We start from the raw sequence: 18789 nt of genomic DNA on the forward strand, positions 1-18789 counted from the left end.
GGAGGTGTTATTCGTGTAGTTGACTCGGGAAAATCGAATCTGGGAATATGGGGCCAACTTTACTTAAGTAACCAGCCAGATGATTAAGCGTATATATATATATATATATATATATATATATATATATATATATATATATATATATATATATATATATATATATATATATATGTATGTATATACACACCGCCAGGGTCGGGTTCGATTCCCACCTCCGCCTTGTGTGTGTGGAGTTTGCACGTTCTCCCCGTGCCTCGAGGGTTTCCTCCGGGTACTCCGGTTTCCTCCCCCGGTCCAAAGACATGCATGGTAGGTTGATTGGCATCTCTGGAAAATTGTCCGTAGTGTGTGAGTGTGTGAGTGAATGAGAGTGTGTGTGTGCCCTGTGATGGGTTGGCACTCCGTCCAGGGTGTATCCTGCCTCGATGCCCGATGACGCCTGAGATAGGCACAGGCTCCCCGTGACCCGAGAAGTTCGGATATAGCGGTAGAAAATGAATGAATGAATGTATATACACAGAGTCAAGCTGATGTCAATTTCCTAACCCCGCCATTCCTAAGCGCGCTATTGGTCCCTTTCAAACAGGGCGCCCTATTTAAATGCTCTTTTTTTTCAGCTTGGCTGTTTCCTCTGCATTGCTGCAACTGCGATTTTAAACTCAGCGGATGTTTGTGTCCAGTATAATGGTGTGTTTGTTGAGCCGGAAGGGCTGGCGTGTTGTACAGTCTGTTCTGCTACGCTATCTTAGGCTATGCTTCGATATGCTATGCATGTTATGCTATGCTAACTTATATTATTGTATGTTACGCTATGTTATAAGATGAGGTTATGCTATGCACGTCACGATAGGTCCTGCCATGCTTGCTTTGCTAGGCTAGATTACCTCATGCTAGGTTGCGTTGCGCCGTGTTATGCCTCGCTAGGCTGTTATGATACGTTATGCTATGCCTCACTAGGCTATGTTAGGTTACTTATGCCATGCCTTGCTAGGCTATGTTAGATTACTTTATGCCATGCCCTGCTAGGCTATGTTACGTTACGTTATGCTATGCCTCACCAGGCTATGTTAGGTTACGTTATGCTATGCCCTATTAAGCTATGTTAGGTTACGGTATGCTATGCCTCGCTAGGCTATGTTATGCCCTGCTAGGTTATGTTAGGTTACTTTATGCCATACCCTGCTAGGCTATGTTGGGTTACGTTATGCCCTGCTAGGCTATGTTATGTGCTATGCCTCACTAGGCTATGTCATGTTATGCTATGCCCTGCTAAGCTATGTTAGGTTACTTTATGCTATGCCTTGTTAGGCCATGTTATGTTACGCTAAGTTAGGCCTCGTTGGCTGTTATGATACATTATGCTATGCCTCGCTAGGCTGTGTTATGGTGCTTGGTGCTGTGCTTTGCTGGGCTTGTTTTGTTGCATTGTGCTGCGCCTTGCTAGGCCGTGTTAGGTTACGTTACGCTATGTTGTGCCTCGCTAGGCTGTTGTGATACATCGGGCTGTGCCTCGATAGGCTGTTGTGATATGTTGTGCTGTGCCTTGCTAGGCGATGTTGTGTTGCGTTGTGCTATGCCTTGCTAGGCTATGTTAGGTTACGTTGCGCTATGTTATGCCTCGCTCTGCTGTATGGTGTGTTGTGCTGTGCCTTGCTGGGCTATGTTGTGTTGCATTGCGGTTGGCTGTGCATTGGGCCGTGTTGAACGTTACCATATGTTGTGCCTTGCTAGACTGTTGTGATGCGTTATGCTATGCTTCGCTGGGCTGTGTTATGGTATATTGTGCTGTGCCTTGCTAGGCTATGTTAGGTTACGTTGCACTGTGTACCTCACTAGGTTGTTATGATTCGTTAGGCCGTGCCTGCTAGGCTTTTACGTTGTGTTGTGCCTCGCTAGGCCGTGCTTTGTTTACTAGGCGTTTTGTTACGTTATGCTGTGCCTCGCTTGGCCTTGCTGTGCTATGTTGCGTGGTGCTGTTGTGATGCGTTGTGCGGTGCCTTGTTAGGCGCTATTTTGCGTTGTGCTTTACCCAGCTGGGCAGTTTTGCGTTACGTTATGCGATGCCTTGCTGGGCTGTGTTGCTTTACGTTATGATATGCCTTGCTGGGCTGTGTGGTGTTGCATAACGCTGGGATATGCCTTGCTGGGCTGTGTGGTGTTGCGTAACGCTGGGTTATGCCTTGCTGGGCTGTGTGGTGTTGCGTAACGCTGGGATATGCCTTGCTGGGCTGTGTGGTGTTGCGTAACGCTGGGATATGCCTTGCTGGGCTGTGTGGTGTTGCGTAACGCTGGGTTATGCCTTGCTGGGCTGTGTGGTGTTGCGTAACGCTGGGTTATGCCTTGCTGGGCTGTGTGGTGTTGCGTAACGCAGGGTTATGCCTTGCTGGGCTGTGTGGTGTTGCGTAACGCTGGGTTATGCCTTGCTGGGCTGTGTGGTGTTGCGTAACGCTGGGTTATGCCTTGCTGGGCTGTGTGGTGTTGCGTAACGCTGGGATATGCCTTGCTGGGCTGTGTGGTGTTGCGTAACGCTGGGTTATGCCTTGCTGGGCTGTGTGGTGTTGCGTAACGCTGGGTTATGCCTTGCTGGGCTGTGTGGTGTTGCGTAACGCTGGGTTATGCCTTGCTGGGCTGTGCTTCGCTGGGCTGTTGTAATGCGTTATGCCATGTATTGCTGGGCGTTATGTTGCGTTGTTCTAGGACTCTCTAGGCCGTTATGATGCGTTATGCCATGCCTTGCTAGGCGTTGTTACGTTATACGATACCTCGCTAGGCTATGGTATGTTATGCTATGCCCTACTAGGCAGTTATGATATGATCTACCATGACTTGCTAGGCATTGTTACGTCACGCTGTGCCTTGCTAGGCTGTTGTGATACTATATGCCATGCCTCGCTAGGCTGCAGAGGTGGCACAAGTACACACATCCTTTACTCAAGTAGAAGTACAGATACTCTTTTTTTTTTTTTTTTTAAAAGACTCTAGTAAAAGTAGAAGTAGTGACTACACTCTTACTCAAGTTAAAGTAAAGTATGGGTTCTGACATGTACTTAAGTAAAAAGTCGCCTTTACTACTACCTTTTTAGTGTCATGGTAACTGGACGTCATGTTTTTATATATATATATATATATATGTGTGTGTATGTATGTGTGTGTATATGTATTTATAATTTTGGAGTGTGCTGATGGATATTTGTGTTCATCAGCCACAAGAGTGTTACAAAAGGCAGGCACTGATGTAGGTGATGTAGGGTGGAGTCAGCGTTCACATTCATCCCAAAGGTGTTCAGTAGGGATGAGATCAGAAAACAACCACATATAGCAGGAGAGGTCAGGTGACCCAATACTTTTGGAGATATAATGTATACCAGGTGTATCACCAAGGCCATATCCCAAACTGTAGGGAGATTCCAGCTCTGTCCTTGAAAACAACTCAAAATTATTGTGATGTTTTACAAATGACAAAATTAATGTTAATTAAATTAAGCACTTTGTGTTTTTTGGGTTGACACCAGGGGCAGTTCTAGGGTTTCATCTTTAGGGGGTTTTAGCCCTCAGTGAGAATTTAAAACAAGAGTTCTATATTATATATTATATGACAACTCTGGTAATAAGAATAGTGACATTTCACTGCTTTTGGTTGCCGTCTTTGCGTCTTTCCGCCGATTAACGTTATAGATAAACGCCTCCAGCTCTGACTGCGCGTGCACGCTGCGCGTACCTGTGCTTTTCTGTTCTAATAAAGCTGAAGACGCACTTTTGAAAGAGTATAACATATGCGTGTAAAAGTATGGAATAAAAGCAAAGTAAAAAAAATCACTCTTGGATCAAACTGATAAATAATTTTTTCCCCATCGACGACATGTCCTGCATTTTAACGTAATTTTTATTGTTTATTTATGAAAGTAAAAATGATCCTTATAGTTTTAGGGTGGCTGAGATTACAGACAGGGGGCTGAAGCCACCCTAAAAGAGGGCTAGAACCGCCCCTGGGTGACACAATTCGCAACGCATTCGCCAGGAATCCTTTTTGGATTATTTCAAACATCTCCCTCATATATGGCCATGTGTGTTCAGGAATGTCCTCGTTGTTAGTTATTTTAACATCGGTGACTCCCTCTGAATGAACATTAGCCATTCCTTTTGTAGGCGCTGCTCATTGTTAGCTCCGCTATCCTTAGTCTATGTCTGATAGCCAGTAAATAATACAGTACACCAGTCACATGGGGAAAAAGCCGCACAATGATAGGATGATAGGCTGGAAACAGCGCCCAATGAGAAGAAATACTACTAAAAGTAACAAGTCCGTTTTGAAAATGTAAGAAGTAAAAAGTACAGATATTTGTGTACAAATGTAATGAGTAAAAGTAAAAAGTTGTCCGAAAAATAAATTTACTTAAGTACAGTAACGAAGTATTTTTACTCCGTTACTTCCCACCTCTGATAGGCTGTTATGATGTGTTATGCAGGAAATGTTTACTGGCAAATGGTCTAACTTCTTAACTTGACAATGGTTAAATTTTAGCCAGCAATGAAAATGAAAAGCTTGATTAAATTTCTCTCCTCTCTGTAGTGTCCAGCGAAAGAAAGATAGTGACCTTTGGATTGATGATCAATGGCTCCTGGCTCTGCTTGTATTGTTTCTGCTCGTTACATATAAAATAATTAATTGATTGATTGATTGATTAAATAATTAATCGATCGATTAATTCATTATTAATTAATTAAAGTCAATGTTCCAAAGCGGGAAAGGCCCCGAGAAGCATCCTAACCGCTGTTTCTTCAATTATTTATAATAGCTGGACTTATCCAAGGTTTTTGCAGGAGTGTTTGGTTGACTACTCATTAGTTTGCCTATAATTTGCTTTCTGCCGTTAAAGAACCTGAAATTGTTTGGAAAAGGAAGTTAAGACTGGATTTCTTGTTGGGTCTTTTGTGAAGTCTCCTTTCTAAGGTTGTTGGATGGATCCTAGGGATGGCTACTCAGGATATTCAGGGAGGAGGCACTTGGTACTCGTGTTCTGTTTGTGATTGAGCTAGCTCTGCTGCTGCTAGCTCTCCTCCTCCTCTGCTGCTGCTAGCTCTCCTCCTCCTCCTCCTCTGCTGCTGCTAGCTCTCCTCCTCCTCCTCCTCTGCTGCTGCTAGCTCTCCTCCTCCTCCTCCTCTGCTGCTGCTAGCTCTCCTCCTCCTCCTCCTCTGCTGCTGCTAGCTCTCCTCCTCCTCCTCCTCTGCTGCTGCTAGCCCTCCTCCTCCTCCTCTGCTGCTGCTAGCCCTCCTCCTCCTCCTCTGCTGCTGCTAGCTCTCCTCCTCCTCCTCTGCTGCTGCTAGCTCTCCTCCTCCTTCTCTGCTGCTGTCCCTAAGGTAGCTGAACCAGGAGTGGAACGTTAAAGGTTCTGGTTGCTCCTTGGGAAATTGGGATGGCATGATGTTCAACACAACCACAAAATTATCGGTTACTCGTTTTTCAAACAACGGTGTATTTTATTTGAGCACGAAAGGTGCCATACCATCTTAATACACCTTGGATAAAACTTTAAAGTCATCTAAGAGTTTGATAGCTAAACCCCGCCCACAGACACCTGAAAACAAAGGGAGTTTTTCCCTCCAAAAATCTTGGCGTAGTATTGGCCATCTCCCCAAAGATGGGTGGAGTTCGCGACCTTCAAATTCTCACACAAACCACCAATCCGTGGTCAGACTTTCGGAACAGCATGGAGACGACTCCATCTTCCTTCAAAGAAGTTCCAGCAAGCTTCACTTCTAAGAACGACAACTGCTCTGATCTTCAGGAGAACTTGGAAGAACGTCTGACCCCACCCTAACTGACTTTCCAGAGATTTCTCTGTTGCATCCGGACTCTTGTGCAGTAAGCCAATGCAAGTAACCGTTTCCTTTACCAACCAATTTAGATGCGTAATTTTAAGTAGGAATCTTTCATTGAATCATAAGGTGAATTTAAGTTTCTGTGACGATTTCCCAGTTAGGGTGTGATTAATTTTGAAGTTTAAGCTTGCCATTCCTTTCCTTCCTTTTTCTAATTTCTTCTTTCCAGTCTCGTCCTCCCTTTCCCCAATTAATTACTTTTGTTTTATTTTATTTTCATCTTCATTTTCCCTATTTCTTTTGTTTGCTTGTGTAGTTAGTTTTATGTTGTGTTTGTCTCATTCATTAAATGTCATAATTTTGTGCCAAATAAGTGATTGTGTCTGAGTATCGCTCACAAATTAAGGTACCTGCAACATCTGGTCTGAACTACATGCTCTATTAAGTCAATTCAATTTAAGTTACGGTATAAAGTAAAAGAGAAGCGAATCTTTCTTGGCCGGGAAGATACTGCCTTCATAGAATTAATAAAGGTTACACGGCCTGTTCACCGGACGAACAGACCAAATAAGTGTAACGTTAATTCCATTACCGTGAATTTCAACTTAGGTTAAAATATTTAGAAGTCACTATAACACATTATAGTTACTTATAAATGTTTACCTTGCTTCGCGAGCCAAAATCGCTACAATGTCTTTGGATTAGAGTCTGACTGTGGGCAAGTCATGGCCTAATGGTTAGAGAGTCTGACTCGTAATCCTAAGGTTGTGGGTTCGAGTGTCAGGCCGGCGACGATTGAGGTGCCCTTGAGCAAGGCACCAAACCCCCCAACTGCTCCCTGGGCGCTGCAGCATAAATGGCTGCCCACTGCTCCGGGGGTGTGTTCACTGCTCCGGGGGTGTGTTCACTGCTCCGGGGGTGTGTTCACTGCTCCGGGGGTGTGTTCACTGCTCCGGGGGTGTGTTCACTGCTCCGGGGGTGTGTTCACTGCTCCGGGGGTGTGTTCACTGCTCCGGGGGTGTGTTCACTGCTCCGGGGGTGTGTGTGCACTTTGGATGGGTTAAATGCAGAGAACGAATTCTATCGTATCGGTCACCATACTTAGCCTTATGTCACATCAATGAATGCCCATGAACGATCTGTCCACAAGATGTCACTTGAATGCATTATTTTACACCTGGCAATGCTAGACCAGTGTACCTGTCTGGGGAAAAAAACATAAAATCAGGCATTATGAGGTGAGTATATGGAGTGCACAGCATGCAATTTACTTGATGTTTGATATAATATAGCATTTTATTGGCCATCAACCATCTGTAAAGTGAATTCCAAACCCATTATCACCTTAACCACAACAATCAGTGGTGTGTATGTGACAGAGACAAGTTTAAAATCTTATTAAGAAAGGTAGTTATATGATGTTATATACACATCATATGTAACACTGTTCAAAACTGAATATCCTTATGGGGAAAAATACCAGCATTAACTGCCACAGCATGTGCTTAGGATTGTCACAAAAGGAGGCTCCAGAGATGATGATCCCATAGAGACTGTGATAGTGCTGGAAGGCATCAAGGTCTTGAGAGAGTTGACGGTTGTTGCAACGACCTGTGTTTTGCTTCTAGGTCTAATATATGCAGTTAATCTGAGTTAACCCAAAGAACTCAGATACACGTATATGAATTTTTCTAGAAGATTTACTGAGTTAAATAAATAAATAAATGTGTCTGAAGAACAAGCTTTATCATTGACCTGATTAAAAGCATTATTGAGAATTATTTAATTTAGTTCTAAACAGTTTAAATATCATTGTTTTGACTTACTATGACAACATAATGTAAAAAATATTTGCATATTTAAATATTTACATATTTATATGTATACAACATTGTGTATATTTTATGAAGACTTTGTTGTTAGTTTTATTTAAAACCTATTCAAGTTGAATTTACTTAAAAAGTGTGATGCAAAAATGGTGCCTACGTAGTTTAAAATCCAACACACAATTTTACACTGTAAACGTGACATTCACATAACTTAGTACATAACAAAACCGCAAACAGAAATAAAATATGAATTAGAAATACAATATTTTCTCCAGGTAAATTATACAGGTTTTGTTTTTGAACAATTAAGAATAGAATAAACAGAACAAATATAATATACTAAAAGATTAACTAACAAAATAAACAATGTTTTTGCACAATTGTTTTTATGGTGTATATTGATTTGGTAGAAAATCAAATGCACTGTGCAATTTAGGTCATTTCTTTCAATAAATACAAATGAATATTATATATTATATTAGTTCAACTAGATTAAATAGACTTTTATGTGACTGTGTCTTACATTCACCATCAGATGAATTTTTGAACATTTATTCTTACAACATATGCGCCAAACTGTGAATCAGCTGATGTCCAGGACGACACATTTAGCACTTTCTGTACACTGGCCAGGATCCTAACTGGGAATCAGCTGATGTCCAGGACGACACATTTAGCCACCTTCTTTACACTGGCCAGGATCCTAACTGTGAATCAGCTGATGTCCAGGACGACACATTTAGCCACCTTCTGTACACTGGCCAGGATCCTAACTGTGAATCAGCTGATGTCCAGGACGACACATTTAGCCACCTTCTGTACACTGGCCAGGATCCTAACTGTGAATCAGCTGATGTCCAGGACGACTCATTTAGCCACCTTCTGTACACTGGCCAGGATCCTAACTGGGAATCAGCTGATGTCCAGGACGACACATTTAGCCACCTTCTTTACACTGGCCAGGATCCTAACTGTGAATCAGCTGATGTCCAGGACGACACATTTAGCCACCTTCTTTACACTGGCCAGGATCCTAACTGTGAATCAGCTGATGTCCAGGACGACACATTTAGCCACCTTCTGTACACTGGCCAGGATCCTAACTGGGAATCAGCTTATGTCCAGGACGACACATTTAGCCACCTTCTGTACACTGGCCAGGATCCAGATCCCAGGAAGAGTCACATGAACCTGGACACTGTATTCAATGCAGAAGATGCAACGCAGGTCAGGTTATACAGAAAGTGTTAAAATACAGTTAATTCAGATTAGATGATCCTCCCACAGTAACACCCCATGTGCTAATAGTCTCTCTCTGTGTGTGTGTGTGTGTGTGTGTGTGTGTGTGTGTGTGTGTGTGTGTGTGTGTGTGTGTGTGTTTTCTCTCTATTCAGGCTGCTGATTTCTTCACTCTGCTTGACTTGTGAAGACAGTTAAATATCATTCATTATTTATATTTATTAAATAATTCTAATCTTTATGCCATCTCTTGTATTATTCTGAATCATTTCTTTAATAAAAAATACATAAAACATGAATATACCAATAGCTCTTGCAGAGGCATTTATTATATCAAATGCAATGTGATATTTGTATGAATTTAAAATTTGTACATCAGTCTAATCATAACTATTGTTATTTAAGAATAACTTTTAAAAAATTGCATGTATTGATAATTAATTTTAGATTGAAATATAAATTTAGTGCTACTTTGACAAGTATTATTTTAATGCAAATTTGACTTAGCAATAAATTCTAACCACATCTTAAAGGTGAATGTATGAAACAATGCACAGAAAAGTGCGGCCTGATGCACGAAATGTACCAAATGATTTATTCAACAAAGTAATTTATTTTTTGTAGCTTCTATACACTTATTTGGTAAAGTTTTAATTATGAACAACGTTCTAATATTTAACAAAAGATCTGAAACAAGAATCAATGCAGTAGAATATTGAATATGCCCAGTTTTGCCTAAGAACTATATATAGGCTGATGGTGGTGTAGAAAATGCATGAAGCTTTAAACAGTGCCCTAGAGGTTTAACTTACAGAAACTGGTCAGTCATTGCAATGTGCTCTGAGCGGATATCATTTGGATGATATTGAATTTATTTTCCTGCACACAGAGCAGTAAAAGAGAGACAGTAGTGAATCTTGAATATTATTTTTTAGCTTTTCTTCACAAACACTTGCTCATACAACTTGAAAATATACATAATAATGTGAACTTTAGACTATGCATATAGTCAAGTTAAAATGTGTGTGTGGACAAAAACTCTTAAAAGTAGGGAAATAAAAATGTAAGTATTAAAATGTAAAGTATAAGTTTTACTTTAGTGTCTAAATAAATTATATCTGTTCATTTAGTAATGTACATTGTGGTTATTTATATAAGCGTGTGCTTCCCCAACAGCCTAGCTTTGGTCCAGATCCGAGCAAGATCCGGTCCGCTTGTGCCAGATTTGGCCCGGATCTGAGCCACGCTACGTTGTTGTGTTGCTCGCCTCAAATATGCATAAGGATTGTGTAAAGTCTGTGTTTACACTAATGCACAAATATTTAAATATATATGTGAGGGTTTTTAGTACATGTGTCATGTTATTTTTACCTGTAAGCTACTAGCATCGAGTTTGCCGTTAGAAACCATCATCTCTCTGTGAACAACTTTATTCTGAGCTCATTTGAAGCTGCTGTCTATAACTTTTTCCTCTGTCACCAAAATTGTAGCTTTGTAGCTGTAAAATCATGACTGAAAGCTCAAATGTAAACTTTTTTTAAATAAATTTTTAGTTGAGATTCCAGTAAAGGGGAAAGTTTACTGCATTATAGAACACATATAACTGATTTTTTGTTATGTTTCTGTTATTAGTGTTTTGTGTTACATTTCCTTGTGACTCAATCAGAACGTTCTGCATTGAAATGATATGGGGAGGACGTAGATGAACTCTGAAAATAATATGACACAAAATGTAAAGGTAACATAATGTAAATGTTATGCTATATGTTTATAAATGCCCATCTTTCAGTGCAGCAGCAAAAAGTAAACAAGCTGTGCAGAATTTTGGACAATGTGAGAAGCACTTACAGGTAACAATTTACAATATATATATTGTCTTCTTCTTGAAATGTGTTTTAACACTTGTTAAAGTGTTAAAACACTTTAGTGTTAGTGTTGAATTAAAACATTTGCCAATTTGACAATAGATGGGATTTCTGCCTTTACATCCATCCATAGTAGAATAGTTGCAAAGTTAAAGTATAATAGTTTAATTACTCTAAGCCTACTATACAGCCCGGTTGCATGCTGCGTAGGAAATACAATAGTTTTGGCCATTAGTATGATGTATGTTTGCATGCTATTTGGGATGTAGCCAAGTCCAGTGATTCACAATAAAAGTGTTGAGAGATAATAGGTAACAGGTATTTGTGCAAACTCCATGAGTATCACTTTAGCTATCAAATTTATTTTTTACCAAATATAGATTTCTAGGAAATATAAATTAAGATGACATATTTTATATCAGTCAATAAAATTCTATTATATTTTGTACGCAAATTGTGCTTGCCTGATATGTTTAGCATCTATTAATGAGTGTAATATAAAGCACAAAGTAAAATATTACAGTAAAATGAAATACATTATAAATATTAACATTTTGCAGAACATGACTTTCCTTGATGTCTTTAGTTCCATAAGCAGGCACTATATCCAGCAACTCCCACAATGCCTTGCATAAACTGCTCATTAACAAAATGCAAGTGATTACTGCACTTAGCAACATTATTGCTTTTGTTGAAATCCTTCATATATAGTTTTTTTTATATAGAATATTGATTTGACATGATTTCTGTTGATTTAATGGACCCTTAATTCAGTGTCCATTGAGTGTTAATAATCAGAATACATTACTAATCCCCAGGGGTAACACAGTCATTTTAAAACCTGATATTTCACCTTGCCATTTAGTGCAGTAGATGGACTTCCAACATGCCCTGCTCCCAACAAGAAGTTGCCTCCTCCGCTCATTGTGGCTATTATCCTGTGAGAGCTGAGAAACTTTTTTATTTTACATATTAATCAAAAGGAATTGTCAGTGCAGTTATTTTAGCCTGTGTAACTACAATAAGGTTTGGTAGGAATGTAAACTTTAAACCTTAATGTGTGCTCTAACACAGAACCACTTATTGTCCAGGACTCATTTAGCCACCTTCTGTACACTGGCCAGGATCCTAACTGGGAATCAGCTGATGTCCAGGACGACACATTTAGCCACCTCCAGTACACTGGCCAGGATCCAGATCCCAGGAAGAGTCACATGAACCTGGACACTACTCATGTAGCCTCCAAACCAAGATCCAAACTGGCAATCAGCTGATGCTGCAGATCCCAGGAAGTCACATGAACCTGGACACTGTATTCGATGCAGAAGATGAAATAGGTCAGGTTATACAGAAAGTATTAAAATACATTTAAATCCGATTAGATGTCCCTCCGTCGTGTGTGTGTGTGTGTGTGTGTGTGTGTGTGTGTGTGTGTGTGTGTGTGTGTGTGTGTTTTCATCTAATTTAGGCTGCAGCTTGATCAACTGATATTTAAGAATAACTATTTAAGAAAAACATTGAGTGTATTTATAATTCTTTTTAGATTTAAATATAAATGAAACAGAAACAAAAAATCTGAAATGACAATAAATGCAGTAGAATATTGAAAATGTTCAGTTTTGCCTAAGAATTATTTATAGGCTGATGGTGGTGTAGAACATGTATGAAACTTTACACAATGCCATAGAGGTTCAGCTCCGAACAGACATAATTTAATATACTGTAGGACATGCGAGGTGTAACAGACCAAAGGCCTTGCTGTAAATATGGTTAAAAGGTCTAGTTCACATTGGATCTAATGTCACTGTGAATAATAAATGATGCATTACAGAGTTATGGATGCTTTCATCTGTCCAGCTTAGTGAGTAGAATGTGCAAAGATTGAATTTGTACTAGTATAGGGATGTGATGTAAGGTAGAATGCTATTTCAGTCAAGAACGTTAACAGCAAATTAGAAGTATACCTGCACTGTAAAAAATATATCCGTATATTTAACAGTGATAAACAGTAAAATTGTGACAGTAAAAAACCGTAAACTATAAAATATTTTAAAACTGTAGATTTAATGTGAATTTCGTGTAAATAAATGAATCTGTGAAAACCAGTAATTTGTATATTGTTTCTCAGAAAAAAAAACTTAACAATACAGTAATGCACTATTGCAGTGTTTTTAATGGAAAATTTTCATAAGGTTTATAACAAACACTATGATTTATTTGTTGAAAAAAAATACAGGTTTTAATTGTTGAATGCAAGTATGATTGTGTTGGTAATGAATGTAAGCTATAATATGACATTGTGATTTTTGAAATATTTTCACATAATAATGAATTAAATAGCACTATTAAGAAATCAAAATAACTTTACACTGAATTCATTCTTGATTCACTCCACCTTCACACATTGGTCGTGTTAATAAGCAGCAGTGGCGGTTCTAGAGCATTTCAACAGGGGGGGCCAAGCTGGGGCCAGTTGTATTGTTAGAGGGGCCAGTTACATTTAGACCTTATTGTTATATCACTGAACTGCAGGCATTAACAGGCAAAATACAATATTTAAAAAGATTCAACAATGTATGTGCATTTCAATTTTATTTTTTACATTTGCATTACATATTCAGTATCAGTCACAGTAACTGTATTCTATGATTTTTGTGGGGTTTTTTTGCAAAAAGATCAGCAAATTCATCTAGATTTAAGGCCTTTGCCCTCCTTGACTCAATACTTAGAACACCTAAATTGCTCAATCTGTCATCCGGTCCCCCATCACAGTTCTTGGGTATATATTCATCATTGGCTGCCTAGGTGGATCTTCCTGGGATTTGCTGATATCTGCCAAAGGAAAAAAAATAAAATATATCACTGGTGTAGTCTACGTGATACGCAGGTAAACGCCGTATACCCACTAGGAAAGGCCAAGGATTTCCGTATACCCACTAGGAAAGGCCAAGGATTTCCGTATACCCACTAGGAAAGGCCAAGGATTTCCGGATACCCACTTAAAAAGCGTGAGGATACGTAATGATATCGTTTTGTGACAGAACTTTCATTCATAAATTCACCCCGCTCTGTGTTGCGAACACAGACTGTGGTTGCGATTGCGAATCACAAACGTTTTTGGACCATTGGGGCTTCCGTGGGTTTTTTGGCGCAAATTTGAAATTAAATAACTAATGTAAAAGAAGATATGAAACGAAAGCAGACCCAAACTACACTCTTTGAGTGTTTTCGGAAGCCTGCGCCTAAAGCTACAGCAGCTTCGGGTGACATTTCACCCACGAGTACACATGTATTTTGAAAGCTTTGTAAACTACCAGTTCATTCAGTTCATAATATTCTGCAATGAAAGATTGTTGGTGATAAAACTGAACAAATGTTTTTTGTTCACTCTTAAATGTACATTGAAAATTGACAGCTGATAAAACCTGAGCTCCAGGTCCCATATTCATATAACATTTAAGGCTAAATGTAGCTCTTATTAAAAGATATATAGTTCACCCAAAAATGAAAATTGCGTCATTTTTAAAAATATCATCTTTTGTGTTAAATAGAAGAAAGAAACTACACAATTTTCATTTTTGGGTGAACTTTATACCTTTAAGAGCTACATTTAGCCTTAAAAGTTATATGAATATGGGACCTGGAGCACAGGTTTATCAGCTGTCTGTCTTTTGTTGCTTATAATAAATGTGAATGTTGATAACACATAAGCAGTCTCTCAATTACATGTAGATGCATATTTTATGCGTTAGTGAGTGTGGTGGTGCCTATGGGGTGTCGCACTAGGGTGGGTACGTATGAGGCTGGGAGGGGGGAAAAAAATCACAGTATACTCACTACAAAAAACTAGACTACACCACTGAAATATATATATATATATATATATATATAAGTATGTATACTCTTTTCATTTCAGCAAAGAGTTATCATTTACATAAATATTGAGAATTAAGTTTTAAGTGCACTTATTACTTCATCTGTCTATCTTACCATTTTTCAGTTTTCCATTATTTGCTGATGAGAATGTATTTATATACTTATTTTACCACCCTCATTTTTACTTTGTCATGTTTTTTTGTTGTTATTACTACAATTATATACAAAAATATTTTGTTGGTATTACTATTACCTGGACTATTACTCTGTCTCACTGTGTACCTTATCTTTTCTATGGAAGAACGACATGATCTCCTTCTATCTCTTCATTTTGGTGAGAAGAGCAAAAGCAATGGCGACCAAGAAGCTTATGAATTAATTTACTGAAAATAACTGACTTGCTAGGTAACTAACTCAGAACCATGAGTTATATATAAGCTTTCCTCCGCGGCAAAATACATAAGTCTCTATGTGCAGACGACTGAGAGACAGATTCCAAGGGACCGTCTGCAAAGTGCAAAACCCGAAAAGCGTCAATAACTTCACTGTAATACACTGTAAGTGTTGTAGTATAACTATCAGGACATCAGTGATGTGTGAGCTGAATTTGGTGATAGTACAGTGTATTACAGTGAAGTGACTGTTTTTTGTATTCGCTTTTCGGGTGTTGCACTTTGCAGACGGTCCCTTGGAATCTGTCTCTCAGTCGTCTGCATATAGAGACTTGTGTATTTTCCGCTTTCCACGGAGGAAAGCTGATATTGAGGAAAAGTGGGTTGTAGCTGCCTCTCTACATTACTATTATAAAAAAAGGAGGTGTTATTTGTGTAATAAGAGCGTTTAGCTCCGGAGTTATTGACTCGGGAAACTCCAATCTGTGAATATGCGGCCAACTTTACTTAAGTGAGATTAGCTGGTTTAACGTTATGCATTTACCTATGCAACTTTACTTGCCTCTATATTTCCTTCTTTGCTTGAAGTCTTCAATTATAATATTCGCGCAAAACTTTCACCAACTTCTGAGTAGTAAAAACCTGCGGATGAATGTCCTACGATACTGTTGTGTTCCGCTTTAAGCAGTCCCTCTAGAAAATGTGTGGGTTATATTTCTGTTCCGCGTTGCCACTGTCTAATAACGGATGTAAAACACAACGATTGCAAAAAAAACAGTTTTATGAAAATTATTTTACACTCCACATTTACGGGGGCCAAGCTTGTTGTCACAGGGGCACTCTCAACGTTTCAAATGCTACTACGAGCGCCATCGGCGCAGCCAATAGGAAGCGCGCTCACATTTAACTCCGGATTTAACTTAAACAACCCTCGAACTTTAATACTTATCACCTTATATATACTGCTGAAAAAATGAAGGGCACACTTCTATTACACACTGGATCTCGATAAACCAAATATACAAGTAAAAACTAAATACTTCACTGATCACAAAATCGTCTGTCTGAAATGTCAAAACTAAATATTCTCGAAAACAAAATCTTCTTCACTATGTTTACTAACAATTTACTACACAGCATGAAATCACTTTATGATTGTCGCAGTCTCTTGCTTCACTCTGATTGGACAGATCCAAGCGCGCACTTATTCAGTATTTCGGAATGACGTCATCAATATTCTGCTCGTCCACCTGTTTACATTTAAGTTTAAACTCCAGGAGTCCGCGAGTTTCTGTATAAACGCTTTACACGGATCTTACAAACGCTTCTGAAAATGAGCGGAAACGTCGATTCAACATTAGAAGCCGAGATATCAGGTATTTGTATATGATGTAGTCAGATATCAGAAATAATCCGATCGTCTTTCTTTTGTTTTTTATTTTATTTTCCACTCAGCGGCCAAGAAAACTCAGGAGAGCTGCTGCTAGCTTGTTGATGATGATAATTTTTGAGTTCTTAATCTTTCTTTCTTTCTTTCTTTCTTTCTTTCTTTTACAAATCATTTGTTAATGAAGATGGATGAATATGTTAGATCGCCGCCCTGCTAACTAGTTAGCGCTAGAGATCAACTGTCACAATCTAGTTAGCAATTGTCTATCTGTATAAACATCTATAGTTCAATAACACTGAGCTCCTATCTGTTGTTTACAAATCATTTAGCTGGGATGGAAGTCCGGATCAACCGAAGAAACTTTCCCATCAACTTGTGGAATCTGGTGAATGATCCTCAGATTTGTTCAATCTGCTGGGATGACAGTGGGGAAGGAATCCTGATCTGTCCAGAGTCCTTCAAAGCTGAAGTGCTGTCTAAAGCCAACAAGGAGAAGATCTTCAGAACTACTAATTTCATCAGTTTTGTTCGCCAGCTAAACCTGTATGGCTTCAGAAAAGTTTGCCCAGACTATAAGATCTCGTTGAAGCAAGTCGGCTTCATACAGCACTTTTACAACCCGAACTTCAAACGGGCCAACCCGGAGCTTCTGGCAAAGCTACAGAGACTCACACCTTCCAACAGGGCCAAGCTTACCACTGGGCAAGATGTCTCCAACCACCCAGGTACTTTTCATCCAGTGCTGAATTCACCCGACATCTCTGCTGTGGTCGGTCAGTAGATGTTCAGAACAAACTATCATTTATTCTTTCGTTTATATATTTAGGAGCTGCATTGTATTGTAATATTGTTTCAGAATAATGTATTAGTGACATCTGGTTAACATGTTACTCAACACTGAGCCATTTGTCAGCCTTTATTGTTTTGTGTTCGTTTTGTTGCAGAGAATCATAGCTGTATCCCAGGAGCTTTGGATCCCAACATGCCCTGCTCCCAAGAAGAAGTTGCCTCCTCCGCTCATTGTGGCTATTATCCTGTGAGAGCTGAGAAACTTTTTTATTTTACATATTAATCAAAAGGAATTGTCAGTGCAATTATTTTAGCCTGTGTAACTACAATAAGGTTTGGTAGGAATGTAAACTTTAAACCTTAATGTGTGCTCTAACACAGAACCACTTATTGTCCAGGACTCATTTAGCCACCTTCTGTACACTGGCCAGGATCCTAACTGGGAATCAGCTGATGTCCCGGACGACTCATTTAGCCACCTCCAGTACACTGGCCAGGATCCAAACTGTGAATTAGCTGATGTCCAGGACGACACATTTAGCCACCTTCTGTACACTGGCCAGGATCCAGATCCCAGGAAGAGTCACATGAACCTGGACACTGTATTCAATGCAGAAGATGCAATGGAGGTCAGGTTATACAGAAAGTGTTAAAATACAGTTAATTCAGATTAGATGATCCTCCCACAGTAACACCCCATGTGCTAATTGTGTGTGTGTGTGTGTGTGTGTGTGTGTGTGTGTGTGTGTGTGTGTGTGTGTGTGTGTGTGTGTTTTCTCCCTATTCAGGCTGCTGATTTTTTCACTCTGCTTGACTTGTGAAGACAGTTAAATATCATTAATTATTTATATTAATGTTTGTTTATTTTTTTATATTTATTAAATAATTCTAATCTTTATGCCATCTCTTGTATTATTCTGAAACATTTCTTTAATAAAAAGACATAAAACATGAATATACCAATAGCTCTTGCAGAGGCATTTATTATATCAAATGCAATGTGACATTTGTATGAAATTAAAATTTGTACATCAGTCTAATCATAACTATTGTGACAATAAAGGTGACTTGACTTGACTTAAGAATAACTTTAAAAAATTGCATGTATTGATCATTCTTTTTAGATTTAAATATAAATTTAGTGCAACTTTGATAAGTATTATTTTAATGCAAATTTGACTTAGCAATAAATTCTAACCACATCTTAAAGGTGAATGTATGAAACAATGCACAGAAAAGTGCGGCCTGATGCACGAAATGTACTAAATGATTTATTCAACAAAGTAATTTATTTTTTGTAGCTTCTATACACTTATTTGGTAAAGATTTGGAAATAAGTTATGAACAACGTTCTAATATTTAACAAAAGATATGAAACAAGAATCAATGCAGTAGAATATTGAATATGCCCAGTTTTGCCTAAGAACTATATATAGGCTGATGGTGGTGTAGAACCTGCATGAAGCTTTAAACAGTGCCCTAGAGGTTTAACTTACAGAAACTGGTCAGTCATTACAATGTGCTCTGAGCGGACATCATTTGGATGATATTGAATTTATTTTCCTGCACACAGAGCAGTAAAAGAGAGA

At 38.9% G+C, this 18789-nt stretch overlaps 2 protein-coding genes and 1 long non-coding RNA gene across 6 annotated transcripts; 2 read left to right on the plus strand and 1 right to left on the minus strand.

Moving 5' to 3' along the window:
* Positions 1-7053: 7053 nt before the first annotated feature.
* Positions 7054-10776, plus strand: LOC113647095. The gene is made up of 4 exons (XM_027153665.2): positions 7054-7058; positions 7330-7399; positions 8262-8876; positions 9044-10776. Exons 1-4 carry the CDS (start codon positions 7054-7056, stop codon positions 9074-9076), a joined length of 723 nt encoding a protein of 240 aa, XP_027009466.2. The 3' UTR covers positions 9077-10776.
* A 2552-nt stretch (positions 10777-13328) lies between these two features.
* LOC125138943 lies at positions 13329-16152 on the minus strand. The gene is made up of 2 exons (XR_007138038.1): positions 15566-16152; positions 13329-13585 (listed from the first exon to the last, which is right to left on the minus strand). It is a non-coding gene; the product is annotated as an uncharacterized LOC125138943 (long non-coding RNA).
* Positions 16153-16232: 80 nt separating this feature from the next.
* Positions 16233-18098, plus strand: LOC125138941 (heat shock factor protein 5-like). Of its 4 annotated transcripts, none has more exons than XM_047801372.1 (5): positions 16233-16397; positions 16741-17184; positions 17356-17447; positions 17599-17829; positions 17989-18098. In XM_047801372.1, exons 1-5 carry the CDS (start codon positions 16355-16357, stop codon positions 18019-18021), a joined length of 843 nt encoding a protein of 280 aa, XP_047657328.1. In that variant the 5' UTR covers positions 16233-16354; the 3' UTR covers positions 18022-18098. The 4 variants fall into 4 exon arrangements, with proteins under 4 accessions (XP_047657328.1, XP_047657329.1, XP_047657330.1 ...); XM_047801373.1 differs by having other exon boundaries at positions 17632-17829; XM_047801374.1 differs by having other exon boundaries at positions 16741-17136.
* The last annotated feature ends 691 nt before the right edge of the window (positions 18099-18789 follow it).

The sequence above is a fragment of the Tachysurus fulvidraco genome, chromosome 16 (genome assembly GCF_022655615.1).
Source record: "Tachysurus fulvidraco isolate hzauxx_2018 chromosome 16, HZAU_PFXX_2.0, whole genome shotgun sequence".
Taxonomy (NCBI): domain Eukaryota; kingdom Metazoa; phylum Chordata; class Actinopteri; order Siluriformes; family Bagridae; genus Tachysurus; species Tachysurus fulvidraco.

Bases quoted from the DNA above. Each gene is read 5' to 3' on its own strand.
- LOC113647095 (XM_027153665.2), top strand. The intron at 7,400-8,261 runs GTCTTGAGAGAG...CGACACATTTAG, and splicing joins TAGTGCTGGAAGGCATCAAG to CACTTTCTGTACACTGGCCA. The intron at 8,877-9,043 runs GTCAGGTTATAC...CTCTCTATTCAG, and splicing joins ATGCAGAAGATGCAACGCAG to GCTGCTGATTTCTTCACTCT.
- LOC125138941 (XM_047801372.1), top strand. From the start codon at position 16,355: ATGAGCGGAAACGTCGATTCAACATTAGAAGCCGAGATATCAG. The intron at 16,398-16,740 runs GTATTTGTATAT...CAAATCATTTAG, and splicing joins ATTAGAAGCCGAGATATCAG to CTGGGATGGAAGTCCGGATC. The intron at 17,830-17,988 runs GTCAGGTTATAC...CTCCCTATTCAG, and splicing joins ATGCAGAAGATGCAATGGAG to GCTGCTGATTTTTTCACTCT.